This window comes from Sinocyclocheilus rhinocerous, unplaced genomic scaffold (genome assembly GCF_001515625.1).
Source record: "Sinocyclocheilus rhinocerous isolate Xijiao unplaced genomic scaffold, SAMN03320098_v1.1 scaffold1152, whole genome shotgun sequence".
In the NCBI taxonomy this organism is placed as follows: domain Eukaryota; kingdom Metazoa; phylum Chordata; class Actinopteri; order Cypriniformes; family Cyprinidae; genus Sinocyclocheilus; species Sinocyclocheilus rhinocerous.
The window spans coordinates 1,994,744-2,014,185 of NW_015625590.1; the positions used below are offsets into that span (position 1 = coordinate 1,994,744).

The 19,442-nt window shown below is 37.4% G+C and overlaps 1 protein-coding gene across 2 annotated transcripts in view; it reads right to left on the reverse strand.

Annotated features, from left to right (window-relative positions):
• The window catches only part of LOC107756760 (RNA-binding protein Nova-1-like), a 55,265-nt gene that overhangs the window by 15,014 nt on the left and 20,809 nt on the right, over positions 1-19,442 (reverse strand). For both annotated transcript variants that reach the window (XM_016573993.1, XM_016573985.1), the window contains one exon: positions 1,298-1,464. In XM_016573993.1, the coding sequence (XP_016429479.1) occupies positions 1,298-1,464 (167 nt within the window). The remainder of the gene's footprint in view (positions 1-1,297; positions 1,465-19,442) is intronic.

Genomic DNA, 19,442 nt, shown 5'->3' on the forward strand with positions numbered 1-19,442 from the left:
ATAAATATATAATACTTAATTATATACTTTCATATATGTATAGGTATATGTTTATTTTATTTTTTTAATAATATATATATATATTTCAAAAATACAATAAAAGAAACATATACATATATAAAATTATATCATTAAATGTTATATATATATATGTATATTTATTTTATTGTAATTTTATAGTAATATATATAAATATTAGAAATATATTCAGTTATATATTATAGATATGTTTTATTATAGAACACAATATTTCATTATAGAATATATATATTTAATTATACATTAAACATAAATGTTAAACAAACAATATGTTTGTGCAAAGTTTCCTATCTATCAGGCAATCTCGATCAAAGGTTTAATCAACAGAATAGGCCTAAGTATGTTTCAAGGAAGTTAGTAATGACTCAGCTGTACAACCTCATGAACATTTTTAATGTATCTCCACATTCTAATCTCTCTGCATCCCTGTATAAAATATAGCTTGTCATATTGCACAACGCAGGAGAATGCAGAGAGGGCTTGCAGTGATGCTCTCCCAGCAGAGACAATAATGTGCACTAAAGTGAGATGTGTTGCTCCGCTGATAAGCCCTATAATTACATGCATAAATAATTAGGTCGGCAACTCTGCAGGGGTAAGCATCTTGGACTTATGTTCTAGGAATTCAGGTTATGGCCCTGTCTTCACAGAGACTGCTCAATAAGCACAAAGAGGACACTTCTTTAATGGACAGGCTTAACTAAAAATGAAGAACAGAAAATGGTGGCATGTTGTAAATTATTCAAGAATACTGCCAACTCTCTCTTTGCCCTAAAGGTGATTTAATTAAGTAAATGATAAATAAAGGAGAAGAATCATTGAAGTGGATGACAACAATGCAGGAGCCCAGCAGATCAATGCACCATAATAATGGAGTGACCGGTGGTGATGATCTCCTAAACAGATAGCCGGTACACAATCAATGACTTGTCTAATTGAAACACACTCAGAACCTTCGAGAGTTTGTTTGCTCATAACGCAAAGGCCAAACCAAGTGGGACCTGTTTGACGGAGTTAACACTGTCTATTAGAAAGAATTAACTAATCAAAATGTCCCTCCTCACTTCATTTCATTCTGTGACTATATTCATGGGTGCGTGGGCTTGTGCTTTTTATTATAACTTATTAAGTATCAGATCAAAAAAGAAGTGTAAAAAAATCTGATTTAATTGAATAATAAATAAAAAAGGAAGTTAATTATCCCATGAATGGACCAAGAGGAAACAGGAAACAGGAGTTAAAGGAAGTGAGGCATCACCTGTTTGACACGGTCAGGGTTGACGGTGGTCTGTGGCTGAAGTATGCTAACTGGCTCTGTTTTCTGAGCGCTCTGCGGCATCTCCCGCACCTTCTCCGCGATGAAGTCATGGACACTGTTCAGCGCCTCTACAGTGCCCTGGACCAAGCAGACGCGCTCGGTTGTTCCTAAAGGAGGCACACAAAGAGAATTACAGTTTAAGCTCAGTGTGATTTACAGGTGTTGTCTAAAGTGTGCTGTGAAGTGATTAATAAAATGGCATTTTTCTCAATGCAGTGATGAGGTGAGGGCCAAAGGAGCATGGTTTCTGTCTAATAAACTAAAAACAGGTTTCCAAAACCTGCTGCATTGTTCCAACACGCTTCAGTATTTTCCATGTCAACTTAATTCTTACCTTTAAAAAGATAATTTTTTAAATCCCATGACCAGCTGAAAAATACTTATTCTCGAACGCTTTCTCTTTTAGATTAAATGAATAATGTTGGTGTAAGTTCAAGACAACTGCCATATCATCAAATAAAATATAGTAAAATAAAGTCACCATAAAATAATTACATGAAATATACACATATTTAGTGAACAAAACAATATATACAAATATTTTAAAGAATTATTGTCAGATGACCAATAAATTATACACTACTGTTCACAAAGTTTGGGTAATTTGTTAAGATGTTTTATTGTTCAATAAATTGATTAAAAATGACAGTAAAGACATTTATAATGTTACAAAAAATCTATTTCAAATAAATGCTGTTCATCTGAACTTTTCTATTCATTAAAGAATCCTGAAAGAAAAAGTATCACCGTTTCCACACAAAAATATTAAGCAGCACAACTGTTATCAACATTGATAATAATAAATGTTTCTTGAGCCAAAAATCAGCATATTAGAATGATTTCTGAAGGATCATGTGATTAGAGTAATGGCTGCTGAAAATTCAGCTTTGCCATCACAGGAATAAATTACATTTTAAAATATATTCAAAAAGAAAAAATGTTAAATTGTAATAATATTTCACAGTATTACTGTTTTTACTTTACATTTGATCAAAGAAATGCAGCCTTGGTGAGCAAAAAAATCATACAGACCCCAAAGTTTTGAAAGGTTGTGTGTGTGTGTAATATAAATATATATATATATATATATTAATTATAAAAGCTCCCTATAGTTATCTATCTATGCATGTATTTCCCATGAACCTCTCATAAACATTTCTGCAGTAACACAAAGTTGTTTTACTACTGCTGGTGTAAGACTGAGGTTGTACGGCATGTTCTTGCGATTGATGGTGTTTGGAGCTAAAACGTTGATGGAATGCTTTTTTCCTTACATAGAAGCAGCATAAAATATCATCAGCTAACAACACCAGGAATCACTGATAATGATCAAAGAAATGCAGCCTTGGTGAGCAAAAAAATCATACAGACCCCAAAGTTTTGAAAGGTTGTGTGTGTGTGTAATATAAATATATATATATATATATATTAATTATAAAAGCTCCCTATAGTTATCTATCTATGCATGTATTTCCCATGAACCTCTCATAAACATTTCTGCAGTAACACAAAGTTGTTTTACTACTGCTGGTGTAAGACTGAGGTTGTACGGCATGTTCTTGCGATTGATGGTGTTTGGAGCTAAAACGTTGATGGAATGCTTTTTTCCTTACATAGAAGCAGCATAAAATATCATCAGCTAACAACACCAGGAATCACTGATAACAGGAGACTTACTTTCTGTTTTTACTCAACTAAATCATATAATACTATAGCGCATTGTTTGTATGACAGGCACATACAGTGATAAGTATCAGTCATGTTATCAGAGAGTGAATCCGTCAGTCACTGGGCTATCAATCATATTACACTAAAGACTACAGACATTGTGTTAGGAGACAAACAACCAGCATTACAGCATCTGCCCATATAAATACCATGGATCTATGTACATGCAGACTGAAGTTATGGGAGCAGCTGCAATAACAGTCGCCTGGCAATGCTACTATTTTTGGCAGCCTATTCACAGAAAGCCTTCCATTAGACGCTCCAAAGTCTCCACTTTCAATTAATTCTGATACAATATCAGCATTTTAACTCCAATTCCACAGTCTCTTCTACAGAACATGAGGTTAAATGCGTGCACACACACATACATTCACCATAGTTTTACTGTTTCGGTGCAGACTCTAAAGGAATTAACCGACTGCGGTTCTCTGATTGGTTACTAATCCTTCTACACTATAACATTTTGCCTGAAAGCGTGCTTCTGGGACATTTATCCTACAAAACCCACCCTAAATCACACTGCACCATAAGAGAGGCAGTCAAGCGTGGCCATTCAGATTCAGAAATAAAAACAAAATCCACAAAAGCTTTAAGTAAAAGGGAAGAGGGAAAAAACTCAACTAGACTGATCCGAAGCCAGGATCTCTTGGCTCCCAAGAGGCTGGGAAGCGAATAGGCCCTTATCAACACGGTGCAGTAGAGTTTTCCGGTTTCCTTTTAACCTTCTATTGTTTACTAGCATGAAAATAATTGGGTTCGGTCCCAGACTAGCTATATGAAGCCGTGTTAATACTCTCAAATTGAGGAATCTCAGGATCATGGATGGGATCTTACAAAAAAGAAAAGGAAAAAAAGCTTTGCTGAGCTCCCGACAGCTGGCGGCCCAAGAGTAATCTGTGACAGACCAATCGGGGCGGTAGATTATTAGAGCAGAGATCACCATTGTTTTGGCAGGGAGATGAAGGGGGTAGGGTGTGGACAACACCAGCCAAACAACTGCCAGAGATGGAGGACCAGTTTTGAAACATTACTGACTTTTATGGTATAAACATACACACAATGACCATTAAATGAACTCCGGTAACATGTTAAATACCAAATAGCTGCATCGGCACAGTTATGTTCGCATACAAGCAGACAGTTTGTGTTGTGTTGACAGTCTGAATGAAGAGGTCCTGGAGAGGTTGTGATGTGTCTGTTGTGAGATACTCAGCGGGATATGGGAAGAGGTGGGAGGAGTTAAGAAAGAGGTCACTGAGGATCTTCTTCCCTCCTGCAAACAGAAGGGTCACTTTCTGACACAAGTTTAGGTTTCTGTCCATGGAGCTCATTGAAAGTGATGGGCAGTTTGCTTTACCACCAATCTAAGCACATAAACACCCCTCTCAGCAGCTCACTGCCACATCAACGTCCACACCAAGAAATATTACACATACTAGGGCTGGGCAATATTTTACATATACACAATATTTTCTATATTATATGGTTGACAATATAAAAGTAACCAAACTTTACATAGTAAATGAGAGAGAATGGATCAAACAAAAATGTAAAAAAAAAAAATAATTAAATTGATCCAAAGTGACAGTAAACACTTTAACATTGATACAAAATTATAATAATAAATACATTTAAATTTCCACAAAATTAATAATGAATATCATGAAAAGGATAAAAAAAAAACATTCAGAAATAACATTTTTCCACACAGCCCTAGTACACAGTGACAGTTAAAAATTTAGATTCTGATACAGGCCCTGTGAGTCACTGTGCTGCTTCTGAAATTAAGGGTTTGGTGTCCGTCCATATATACACAGAGGCTAGAGCTAATAGACCTATTAATCACAGTCTGATTTCAAAATAAGTTTGGATTTGTGCTAGTAGCATTTAAGGAAACACATACAGCTTCCAGTACAGCCAAAGAGTTAAAACTAAGAAAAGGTATTGGGCAGTGTTTTATATAGTTGCCTAGGGAATGCCTACTTGGCTCTGTTCACTCTTGTGCTAAATTGTTTTTATACAGTTGTTAAGTAGATGAGTCATTCATTCCTTGTTCTTGTTTGTAGATGGAGCACCTCTTTGGTGATTTAGCTACTGAAAACATTGACAAACATGACCGCATGAGCATGTACAAAACATTAACATGTAATATATGGAACGAAATGTTAGATCATTAAAAAAGAGCCAGTTAAACCTGGTAAATAGTGCAGCAAAGTGAGGTAATGCCTAGATCCTGCTAATTATTTAGAGAGAGGACAGAAACATGGTGGCTCATAGCATGGATAGATATTTTGGTCATTTTGTTTACTCGAGTACTAGAGAGATAAATCAAATCGTCCTGCAGAAACGTGTCTCAAGACCACAGTGATCAGTTCCAGCTCTGTCTAGCTGTTTGAAAAGGAGAATATGTCCTGTGTGAACGCCCTCTACTCTCTCCTCAGAGCGCTGCTGCTGCCACAGACTCAGAGTCAGTGTTGGAGCGCAAATTGCTGTCAGAGCGGTAAGTACTGACGCCATAACCAAACCTGAAATAAAAAAATATGGTTATTTTTTACATTTGCGTATAGTTTCATCATTTCCGAGTACTCTGGCCCATCTCTTCTTGCTACAAACAAATTCAGTTAATATCTGGTTCAAAATCAGGTATGGTAGGGCAGGAATAGTGCACTGTCATGTAGATCACAAACGCTGATCACAAGTCCCACAACACTAAAGCAGAAAGATAGATTGACCCATTGACTGACAGCACTCTGAACCCATAGAAATGACCACAGCAAGCTCAATAACCAATTAAACTGCTGCGTACCACATGACAAATGACACCAGCTGCTAGGACAAATGGAGAATCTTTCAGAAGACACACTGTACAGGACTGTACAGGAAACGTCTCTACACCGTATCACAATACGAGAAAATTTTGACAAGCTTCCTGATTGCCTCCCTCCAAAGAGTCCAACAGCGGCCCTGGAGATTTCGTGAACATACGACCCTGCCGGTGGATGAGGCTACAGATGTTTCCTGGATTTGGTGTTAGGAGGAGTTAAAAAAGGGTGTGGGGGTTAAAAAAGTCATCTCCCTTCCTCAGTGACTCGCATTTTCCTGTCTGCTCATCAAAGGGTGGCTGATTGCAGCCTCCACATACCCGAGTCCTACAGGAGCACATGGGTCATTGTTTCAACATGGAGCACCCACTACGAGATGAGTGTTGACTGCGGGGACGGGCAAATGAAAACAGGGGACACGTGGGACCTGTTGGTGTCAGTGTGCACCGTTATGTTCATAACTACATGAATGTTTGGGAGGGGGCCAGTCCAGGCATATGACATAAGACACATCACCACAGCAACTGGCAGACCCTGAAAATATTGTGGGGCAGCTGCTGATGACGTAATGTGTTTTTATTTTAAAACAGAAAGGACGGGGTGTTGCATGTGCTTATGTAATCATGAACAGTAAGAGGAAGAAGAAAGATGGGGATTGGAAATTCAGAGAGAGTTTCCATTCAAATCTCTTTATGCTTTTTGAAACCGTATTTTATAGTCTGTCAGGCTGGATGGACGCTCCAAATCCAGACGCTTCTCTACGGGCCTACACTACTCCATGTAAGCAGTCACTAGGACAGATGGGAACCTCACTTTCCAAGTCTTCTTAAAGAGATAGTTCACCCAAAAATGAAAATTTTGTCTTTGTTCTGAACCTGTGACTTTTGTTCTGCTGTGTAACACAAAAGAAGATATTTTGGAGAATGTTTTTCAACAGTTTTGTCCATACACTCGTAAAAATAAAGTTTATTTTTCAGAAACAATGGTTCCTTGAAGAACCGTTAACATCCATGGAACATTTGCATTGCACCAAAGGTTCTTTATAGTGGAAAAATGTTCTTCAGATTATTGAAATATATTTCACACTAAGAAAACAATGGTTCTTCTACTGCATTGCTACAACACCCCCCCCCCGAACCTTTATTTTTAAGAGCGTATCATAAATCTCCTGCTTGACGGACAGCTGCTTTCTGACACACAGTCGTGAACAAGCAACTGTTTCGACAAACCTCTGCTTTGGAAAGTTTCCAGTCATCATTGAGGTCCATTTCCTGAAAGGACTCATGTGATCTAGGCCCATTTCGGATCTCGATGATCTCAATGTCAAAGATCAGAGTGCTCTCCGGAGGGATTTTACCTGTGAACATAGCATAGCCATTGTCAATATAGCTAATCTGAGCCATACATTTGTATGGGGCATTTTAGACAGACTTAACAGTATTGGACCCCATTGACTTTCAATGTATGAACAATAAAGAACGCTCAGACATTTCAAAATATATTATTTTTTGTTACACAGACTAAAAGCAAGTCATACAGGTTTGAAACAACATAAAGGTGAGCAAACAATGACAGAATTTTCATTTTTGGGTGAACGATCCATTCAGTCAATTCAACTTTGCTTTTCCAATGCAACAAGCCTCTCTAAACAGCAGAGGAAGGATAGAAGGGTCTCCAAAGAATAACAAAGGATCTGGAAGAAAGAGTGAATTCCTCTTCAGTGATGTCACTCTTATTGAGAAGTGCTGGGTTTGTCCAACCCTTTTCCTCAGTTTGACCTAAGCTGTCCCCTGCCCCCAACATCTATAGTGACGTCGCCATGGTTATGGGGCCCATGCTGTGCAAACAGCTGAAGAGATGCCTGGGCTGGGATCCTGTCCTCATCTTTTCCCAAATGTTCTCTCTCACCCTCTCAAGACCTTCCTGCACACCCTTCCAAGACCTCACAGAGGGACAAAGACAGAGCGAGAGACAAAACAACAGGCAGCGAGTGAGAGAGAGAGAGACAGTGAAGAAGGCAATTCGATAAAAGGGAAAGCGCAAGAGATTCTTCATTCAACATGTCCAACTCACCAATAAGGAAGGAGGGGGTAACATTACTCAGAGAGAATCTAAACTCTCCAAAAGAAAGACGAAGAATGAAAAAAGAGGTGGGAGATGGGAAGGGGGGTCTAAACTTTCCTGCCAGGTGCCTCACTTTTTCAGAGGCTCCTGGGAGCTTTTCCACTTGTGTTTAAGAGCGGATATTTGCCTCAAATTGTGTAATCTATGCATTTTAGATGTGTAGGGCTGTCAATTTAAGAAAAATAAATAAATCATGCTCCCAGACCAGTGCGTAAAATTCATCATTGGAGCAATTCATAACTGAAATACCACCTTAATGTTCTTGTGAGTCATACAGGATGCATTTTTGCATCAAAAACAGCTGAGGGGGTAAAAAGAGTGCAAGGATCTCAAGACACGTTTTGCATGATGCAAGATGCTGAAAAACAATACATATGGCACAACTTAAATAATTAAAAATAACAAAAACAAAAATCCTTTTAATATTAAAAATAATGTGTGATATTACTGTTTTCAAAAATGTGCAGTCCACCTACACTACTTTTCAAAAGTTTTAAGTTGGTAAGATTCTTTTTATCATTTTTAAAACACTTATTTGATCAAAAATAAAGTAAAAACTGTGATATTGTGAAATAATATGCCATTTAAAATAACTCTATTGTAACATATTTTAAAATAACATTTATTCCTGATGCAAAACCTCCCGAAATCATTCTAATATTTCTTATTATTATCAATGTTGAAAACAGCTGTGCTACATTTTCAGTATTTCTTTGACGAATAGAAAGAATTTATTTGAAGTAGAAATTGTCTGTAACAATGCAAAAGTCTAAAAAAAATCTCACAGTCCCCATCTTTTGAACAGTAGTGTATATCTATTAACATCTCAAAAATGTGCAATGTCTTTTGAATTATATTAATTTGTGGACTTTTCTCTGCAGATTTGTGGTCATTTTGATCAATTTATTGCCATTTCATGTAATAGTTCATTTAATTAACAAAAGTAGCCGGCTGACAACCTATATATATTTCTTACATTTCACATATGAAATTAATAAAAAAGCAGGGTCCATGAGCTTAGACACTGACTCACTGTTGATGAGGAAATGACTCAAGAGGCAACCAAGGCCAACTCCACGGGTGTGTTATGCAGATTTCTGAAGAGGGAACTGCATTTGGAGATGGTTAATCTCAAGGGACAGAAAAAAGAAAGAGACACAACTGCCAAAATGGGATGTTTCAAAAGACACATCTGAGTCTGTAATCCTATGTGACTCGCTTCTTAAACTCACATTTCACAAACCTAAGCCCTGCAGATCACAACCAGCTATTTACTGTCATAAATCTGCTGCATACAAACCAAATCTATAAGTCAAATGTTATTTCTGGACGAATACCTCACGTTCTGACAGACAGTTCTCTCAACGTGAACTCAAACTCGCAAACTGAAAGTAAAACGAACTAGTCTGAGCAGCATTTCACTTAACACTCATGACTTTGGCGTTTGCATCATCGATAGCTGCATGAGTTATGTCTTCTAATAAAAATATCAAAAGGTATTTTCAGCAGATCTTTTTTTTTTTTAAAAGAGTTACAGTCCGCTGATTTACGACTGCTGACGTTTAAACAGAACAGTTGCCTTTGCCTTGCAGGGGAACGGAGAGAAGGTGTAAAATCCAAAGATGCTTTAGTGTTTGCTGCTTTACAGCCGATGAATTTAGTGCAGAAATGATTTCAAGTGTTACACAGACTACACAGACTTCAGTCAGATCCACACACTTGTGAAAGATTATGTATATTTTTAATTGTTTCTAGTCATGTGCATTTAACACTGGGACTGAGACTCCATTGCAAATCCATTGCATCTGTGTTTGTGAAGATTTATCGAAACCATCTATCCTCAAGAGGTTCCTGTGGATGTTTAGTTAGCACATTGTTCCAGATTACTTACTCTAGCAAGCAACCAAACAACTGCTCAGCCAAATACAAGAAGATCCAACACATGTATAACAGCTTGTTATACTGAACGCACACTAACCCAAGTATAATGCCTGCACATGCAGCGGCAACATGCACATGCAGTAATACGCTCATGTTCTGAAATGTTTGCTCGTCGCACACCTACACAAAAACCACCTTCACTATGTATCAATTCACTTCTAAACATGCTTGAATTAAGCTACAAGAGCATGAATTCTATCACACTCGAACACACACTTAATGTCCACCACCGTATCCCAGCGTGCATCTGCAATCTCCAAAGGCTGGTGTGGTAACCGGAGCTGGTGTGAATTCCGGGCTTGCACAAATGATTCAAACAACAGTGACTGATGGTCATCTACATTAGAATATAGAGAAAAGAGTAACACAGTGGTCCCTATAATTCAGTACGTTGTGAACGGACGACCCATTTAAGATCCCTGCTCTGCCTCCTTTTGTCCTTCCTATCTTTAGTATGAATAATGAATCAGTAGAAAGGAGAAAACTGTGCAAGATGATGGAGAGGTTGTGTCACAATCATCACATTCCCAGTTTGCCCCATAATAAAAGCGAAACTCTCAAGCCATTTGGTAAATGTCTGTCAATGCCTCTGTTTTGTCTACTTAAGGATTTTTTGTGCCATTAAAATATTTATAATTTACAGCGTTTCCTTAATCATACATGTGATCATACAAGGACAAAAAAATAAGGAAAACCTGTTATATAAAAATATACAATAATTGTTATTATTATTATTATTTTCGTTACGATTATTATAATTAGTTACATAAAAATGTAACAAATCAATACAGAAAGCTATTATTATTGCAATAATGTAAAATAAAAAAGTATTTAATAATTATAATAATGTAATACAGGAACATCTCAAAAAATTAGAATATCATGAAAAAGGTCAATATTTTTTGTCACTCATTTCAGAAAGTGAAACCCATATATTATATAGATTCATTACACATCGAGTGAAATATTTCAAGCCTTTATTTCTTGAAATTTTGATGATTATGGCTTACAGATAATGAAAACCCAAAATTCAGTGTCTCAGAAAATTAGAATATCACATAAGATCAAAAAAAAAAGGATATTTTAAACAGAAATGTCAGGCTTCTGAAAAGTATGTTCATTTCTATGCACTCAATACTTGGTTGGGCCTCCTTTTGCATGAATTACTGCATCAATGCAACTGAATTTTGGGTTTTCATTATCTGTAAGCCATAATCATCAGAATTTCAAGAAATAAAGACTTGAAATATTTCACTCTGTGTAATGAATCTATATAATATATGGGTTTCACTTTCTGAAATGAGTGACAACAAATATTGACCTTTTTCATGATATTCTAATTTTTTGAGATGTACCTGTATATAATATTTTTATTTGGCAGAACAACATAAAATTACAATATTTATGTTTTAAGATTTTATAAATTAAGTTATTTTCTTAATTTCCTTGCATTCAAGCATTAAACCACAGAGCTGTTATTTTGGTGGAAAAAAATGTTATTCCTCTGATTTACACAATTCACATGAGTCATTTTTCTTGTGTCAGAAAATGCATATAAATACAAAAAAAAACAATCGCATAATATATGCCTGCATAATATAGTTTTATTTATGTTTCAGTTTAAATGGTTTCAGCTTGGGTAAAACCAGCTAGCTATCCTTCAACTGTCCTTTAACTTGGAAAATGAACACTGTCCCTTATAATATGAGAGCACTAAACACAGAGAGCTCCATTTGCAAAATTTTGAGTATCTCAGTAAAAACACTTGGGATTGCACTAGCAACATTAGCACATTTTGCTCACCATAAACTGCAAACTAATGAGAGTGGAAGATTGTGTTTACATTATCAAAAAAAAAAAATCTAAACGAGTACAATGATACTGAGCAAATGTGGAAAACGCGCCATTTTTGCTACAACATCAGAATGCTAACGTAGCCTAGCCTGTTTGCAACCCTTAAAACGTTTCCTTCCTAAATCTACATCTAAATGCTTTTCCCGTCCACATACTCAGTGTCCTCAATTCCTTGAGCGCATCTCCCCGCGGGGGGATTGGGTTCCACACAAGTGTTCAGAGCCCAACACACACCTGTCTCGGCTTGCCTGCTGTCCATCAAAGATGTCTAAACACTGCCCGCCTGAACGATAGGCAGATGGAGTCAGCTGGCATGGCTGCTCCAAACAACCTACAACAAGACCATCCAAACCTGCTGCCACTTTCCCCCAACACTGTCATGTCCAAGCACCGCTAATTGCTAAGAGTCCTCTTTGGTCTGGGCATCCTCCACTGGCCTGTGAGTCATCTCCTCCAAGCCCATTGAGGCACCCAGGCCTGAAGATCCAGAGCCAGCTTTCTGCTCTGGTTCTTTATCAGAGTTTTCAGTGTCTCCAAACCTTGAGCCAAGTTTCAGTCTCCAGCCCACTCCTTATCGCAACCCTTTAGCACTAACTTCTTATTTTTCGTCTGCTACAAGAGACCACCAGAAGAGCTTTCTTTTTTCGTTTTTATTGTTCTGTCCCGTGTTTTCAGTTTTCTACTTTTCATAATGTGTATTAATCTGCTCAGAGTTTACTCAACAGATGACCTTATCCATAGCAACGGGAGAATGCCTGCCGTTTTACATCATGCACACAATCTGTTCCCCATTTCATACAGCTGGAATTCGAGTGAGGCAATGGGGTTGAGGAGCCAAGCAAGGCCGAAGAAGTCAACCTGAAAATGAGACACCCCCACTGCCTTCTAAGGCTCTCAGCACCATGAGAATATACTGACAGGCGCACAGAAATACAAAGCGTTTGAAATGAACATACACTGAGTGCAATCGCCAACATATGAATGGAGGTGCATGCAGATGTGCAGACAGAAGGCGTTTGTTGTAACGCAGAGCTGGCAGTCCAAAAACTGCGCTTTGGTAGCAGCCACATCTCTTCTCAGAAGTCAGTTAGGTTGAATTGAAGAATTGGCTCCTCTTCAGTTCATGAGTGCGGATATGAATTGAATTGGCCACACCCCACAGGAAGTTGAACTGAAATTTGAACTGGAATGGCAGAAAGAGGAAATGTAATGAATAGAGTGCAACAGTGCCCGCCCACTTTTTCAGCAGCATGGGTTATGAAAGTATGTTTTACATTCATTTTTCCCATAGGGATTTATAGGGATCCCAAGTCTTCATTACAGAGTTATAAGACATGAATCAGCTACGGGTGAATTATGACATTACAAACTTTGATTTGAAGCAAAAAAGTATTTGAATCAAAAGTACTGACTGCTGGTTTCAATGAGGGAAAGAACTACAATGCTATGATGCATTACAGATTACAAAATCTACAACTATTGATTTAAATATGTTGATTTTATAGATATATAAATAATATATTTTACATTTCATACAAAATATGCATCTATATAATTATTTCAGTAGTCCGGCAGACTCAGAATGAGTTTGACTCATTTACGTCATTTGCAGAGCTTCATGGGAGTAGGCGGGCATTAAAGTGTTCTTTTGGTGCAATTTAGTTTCAATTCACTGATTGGTTGAGATTTCTTTGCAGAATCATGGGTAATGTAATTTCTCACCAGGATTCCTGCTGTTAAACACGATAATTATTTAAAAAATAAGTTGAAATAATGTGGGCATATATCATCGATTAACAACCTAGCTCACGTAGGTCTGTCTTTAGCGGTTTACAAGTTATCGTTAAAAATCTATTTCCCCATGGAGTTCATAAATAGGATTTTTACCTCCGGAATCCAACCATTTCAGTCTTTTGCCATTCCTATTCGACTGCAATACAACATTGCAATATTGCAATTTGCTTTTCTACCTTAAATGTATTTCTTTGAATTTCAGTTCATTTTGAATCTACCTTCTTACATTTAAATTTAAATTGCAATTCTGTATCCTGTTTGCTATCTCAATTTAAATTAAATTCAAATTGAGGAAGTATTTAAGAATTTAAAAGACATCATCATTTTAATTCTGAACAATGCACAAGCCTTCTGCACAGGGACAATCATGACAATGCCTCAGGTGACAACTACGACAATCAGCTTGTGCAGCTCTATGGAGTCACTTGACTTGCTGTACAATTAGGATTCAGCTCCAAAGCCCCTTTAGGCCACCTTAGGTAAACGTACAGCTCATGTCTAAAAGGACACGATCAGCACTGCCTGTCAGGAGAAGGTTCATTTTGCTGCAGCTGCCAAAATGTACTCGTAACCAGAGCTATTATCCAGCTCTGCTGAGGGAGTTTCAGGAGTTAGCAAATGCCACTTCGAATGAAGAAGCTCCCCGTTAGGAACAGAGAAGCATTACACTCATTTCTACGGTTAAAGGGTGTGGGTGTCTTCACAATCGACTTGGCTTTCATCCTTCTTCCTGAAATTTGGAATGGAGCTCACGGCGCTGACCAGCCAACTCCTGTGCAGAAAAGTGCTAACATTTCATGACAAAGGAGGCTCTGAAATGCTGCCCCCTCTGCCTGCACCTGCACCTGCCCAGCGTGGGCAAGGGAGGTGAAACAGTGGGTACGAAGGTTGAAAGCACTGATTGTGAAGTCTTCAGTGCACGTGTGGATCTTCCTCTTTCCGCTTCAGATTCTAGCATGAAAACTGAGAGGTTAGTAGTTAAAGACAAACAGGAATGACTGAAAGATCAATCTTTTTAAGGTGTTTTGTTCTCACTTATTTGCTTGATCTTTTTTGAGAAAGCCCAAGTGGTGCATCAACTAAACGTTTTTGGGGAACATTTGGCTTTGGCGATAGCTGAAAAGCAAATAGCAATTAGCAATCAGCAAAATAGCAATTAGCAATCTTCTTTGCTTCTGCGGTCGAAGGTTTCATGTGACTGAAATAGCAACATCATACAGCCTGGCTGCAACAAGAGTAGTAAACTATAATCTGCATCTTTGTTTCACTTGACTCTAGGCCAGAAATGCGAAAATCACAGGAGTGTCAAGATATTAGCTTTAGAACTCCTAAAAAAAGGTTCCAAAAAACAAAGATATGCCAAATGTTTTTTTTTTTTACTTTACATAAGAGTGTAGTGGCAATGCCAAATTCATATACTATGGTATTAATATGCCATCACTCATACATTTGCTTTTTGCCTTAAAATAATGTGTTAATTTATATATACATACACAAAATAATCTAAAATAATTATATCAGATATTATAGTTAATTAAAACTAAAATGAAAGCCATTTAAAATGTGTTACATGAAATATACGTTAATTGAAATGCAATAAAATATAAAAACTTTTATTTTACGTATATAATATCAACAATCTTATATATTGTATATAGTCACAATATTTAACATTTTTTATAATATTAAACTTTATGTATAATTCTATATTATATCATTTATAATATAATAATTTTATTATATAATTTCAATATGTAAAATAAATGTTAACTGAAATAGAATAAAATATAAAAACTTATTACAGCTAGTTGACAAGGCCACATTTCTCATTTTCATTTAGTTTAACTTGATGTACTAAAATAAATCAAACTCAAATTGAAATAAAAAATAATAAAAACTATACAGCAATTTAAAAACAACAAAACCTAAAAAATGACAAAAATTGTTTTCTTTGTTGTTTGCAAAAATTAAAGGTACAGATGTATCTTCAGAAACAGCAAAAGATACCAAGTCAAAGTGACGGAGACAATTGGTTACGGTCAATGGGCCGCACCCCTCCCAGTCCTCATGCTACATAATTCTAGAAGGCCATGGTCACATGACCATCTCAGGAGGTCCCCTTGAGGAACAACTGTTCTCTCCAGCTCCAAAGCTGACCCACAAACCGCTCAACCAACCTATGCTCCAGTGCCAAAAGATGATCAAACAGACTGTACAAGACTCTACCTCCGCATATATATCAAATAGCAGTCTTACATTTGGATATCTGTGCACGCAAATTCCCAAATGTATGCTCTCAAACCCATAGTCGATACAAAGACACACGCTACTCCTACGAGGCTAAAGGGGTCAAAGATAATTAGCCATGGCAGATCTGTTGCAATTAATACGAGCATACAGCCGGTGTGTTGAAGGGAACGTTTCGACAGCTGACGGAGGAAGAAGGAGAAATGAATCACTAGTCTGGTGGGCTCAAGGTGGTAGTGAGCGTATGAGAGAGGGAAAGAGAGTTCGGGGGTCATTCAGTGGGGATTAGAGATTTTGGGAGGCAAATGGGCGGAGCGGGAGGCAGCTGCGGAACTCGGTGCCTTTAAAGGCTCTGTTGAGGCACAGAGGGGGAGCTTTGTCCCCTCTGCGAGGAGGCTGGATCTGCACCAAAAAGAAACCCACCGCCAACACTCAATACTCTTCTTTGTCATCCCTCACCACCTTCTGTTTTAGAGGAAAGGTGCCCCCCTACTCTACACAATGCAGCTTTCCATTGTCCTAATCTTATGTAAGGGGCTTTTCTTATTTAAGCTCCAAACATCTCAGTGCAAATGCTAAATTGGCCCAATGCAGGACACAGGCATTAAATGATTTTGCACTTATAACCTCATTATGCAATGGGAGGGAATGCCACTGCAACCAGCAAGCCATGTGTCATTAGGGTGAATCTGCGATTATAGAAATGTGCTGGAGGCCTTTGTGTCTTTTGATTGTGCTTCAATGTAAAAATTATTAATCAAATGGCTTGATTGACATGGCGATGTTTGATTAAAGATTGCTTCTGTATAATTATTCTGAGGAATAAGGATCAGAATAAAAAAAATATTAATTGTGTTACTCAAAATTATTTGAGATCTGTATCTGTATTCGTTTAGTTCAGGAATCCAACAAGAACCTTGTTAATTGTACTTTTTATTCCAAGTAAATTTTAATCAAATAAAGCTTTTTAATGTATATATATTTATAACATTTATTAAAATTGTTTATGTAATTTTATTTTATATGTTAAAATAAAATAAAATTACATAAACATTTTTAATAAATGTTATAAATATATATTTATATATATTATAAATATATATTGAATAATGTAATATTAATAAAAAAATTAATATATATTATAAATATTTTATCAGTACGGTTGTTGTTTACATTACATTTTAAATGGCCAGTGAGAGCAGCAGGACATCTGACACTGCTTTTCTTCCCTCCGCGGGAACTTCAAAATGGAGGCCCTGCCGCTATGCGATTGGCTGTAGGAGTCTGTGGCCTCTATACGTGACCGGACTGCGAGAGTATCCATCCTTACTGCGGCTGACTCTCTCTTTCTCAGACAACACATCTGTCTCACCCCAAGCCCAGAGGCAGACATTGGCACAGAAGCGAGAGACATCTTTGACGCCTGTCTACCTGCCTGGTGTAGAAACCGAGAAAGATGGCTATAATGATGATGGTAGAGGGGAACCTCTTGCCTCTGGAGCCGTCACTTTAATTCCCATCTCTGAGGCAACCGAGTGTAGAGACTAACAAAGCATGCTTTGTCTCAAAGGGGGGAGTGAGAAACCATAGGGAGGAGGGTGTGTCTGTGACAAAGGGGGATGGGGGGATGTCGCCCCTGTCAGCTCTGCACCAAACCCCAGGAGAGGTCCCACCTTCGTGGGACAGATCCTGTGCACCTTGCGTGCAGCTATAAGTCGCGTTGCACATCGACTGTTTTTTAGATAATTTATAGTTTATCAAGCTTTTGTTTACAATAACAAAAGGTGAAAAAATTATTGCCATGCACCAATATAAAGTACAAAAAATAGTGAAAATAAAAAACTGAAAATATGCTATTCAAAATACAATATTTAAGATCAATTCAAAATGTACGAAAAACTAATGAAGTCTCTTCCAAACAATCAAAAATATTGGACTCTATTATTTAACTAATATAAAATTCTTTAAAAATGTGAATAGGAAAGCCATTTGATTTTAGCATCACAAAATCAATTTCTGTATCCACTTATTCAAATCAATATATATTTTTGTTACATGTATACATTTAGCAAGTGATTTTATCCCAAGTGACTCACTTTTGAGAAAAGTTGCACGTAAGCTTCTCCCGCCAAAAGTATGTAAATATCCGTGCATATAAATAAAATCTGTCAAGGCCTGAACTGCTGAGCTTAGAGCGTGGGGGGTGGGTTTTACTGATGAGCTCATCATAAAATGTGCAGCAGATGACAGAGTGAACGCAGCGAGAGATGAGGATGGCTGTCTCCCACTGACACATTCATCATCTCTACTCCACTGACAGACTCAGACAAAAGCACAGAGACAGGCCCACTTATGTAACACATCAGGACTCCCACTGACACCCAGGATGTAGTTTTATAAGAAACAGGACTCGTTCGATACAACTACTATCACTACTATGAGTTACAGACATCTGCTATTCACTATGATTGATAACCATTTATTTAACAGCATTATTACTGGTAGCTAATTGATATGGGGTTTTCAGTGACTGATATCTTGAGAGCTGGCTGGTCAATGGCTGATAAAATGCTGATATATACATAATTTAATGATGGCAACAATAGGCTGAGATTTGTATGTTGAAATGAATTATATATTATATTATATTGACCTAATGAATAAATAAACAACAACAACAACAACAAAAAAAAAAAATATATATATATACATATATATATGAAGAGTTCAAATGCAAAAGCCTCTAAGTGCCATCTGAAATGTTTAGGTAATTTTACAATGTATAGGTCATTTTCTGTGCCGTCATAGTGAAATAACTGAACATAAATATAGAAGCCTGATAAAAATGCTAATTTTAGATGAAAATTACAGACAGCACTTAGAGGCTTTTGCATCTGAACTCTTCATATATATATATATATATTGTGTGTGATACACATGTATTCGTACCGAACCGTCACGGTACGGACATCTCGGTTCGGTGCATGAGGCCTTACAACGAATACAGGCAATTCACCCCCAATCCAGAAGGGGGTGCCCGCAGCAATGCAACGCTGTTTGATAACCGCCCACCAGCAGAAGAACAGCGAATGCCATGAGTTGCGCATTTGAAAACAAAGCCCACTAGACAGTGACTATGTGCTGATTCTGAATGCGTCTCTCATAGACTGACAAAGGAGTATACTTTAAAGGCTTGTGCACTCAACTGTTTGCGAAATGGAGTTTTGTGCTCGTGTGTCCTACCTCTCTCATTCGGCACAAATCCAAATATTCCATAATATTTCCATATTTGCGATGTAACGTATCTGAATGCTAAACTATTATTTATTATGTAAATTATAGGCTTTGTACTTCAGTCGCGTTCCAACGGTGACACTGAGGCGGGCGCACTGATATTTGGTTCACTGTATTTTATTTTGATAAAGTACCAACTGCGCTGTCAAGTTAGCAATGCAGGAACTGATGTGTTTTGTGTGTGTGCGTGCGTGCGCCGGCGCGATCACTTCAAATGTTCCTCTTCAGGAACGAGACGCTGCGTCGGAGAACGCTTTGGGAACGCCTTCTGTGACCACGCT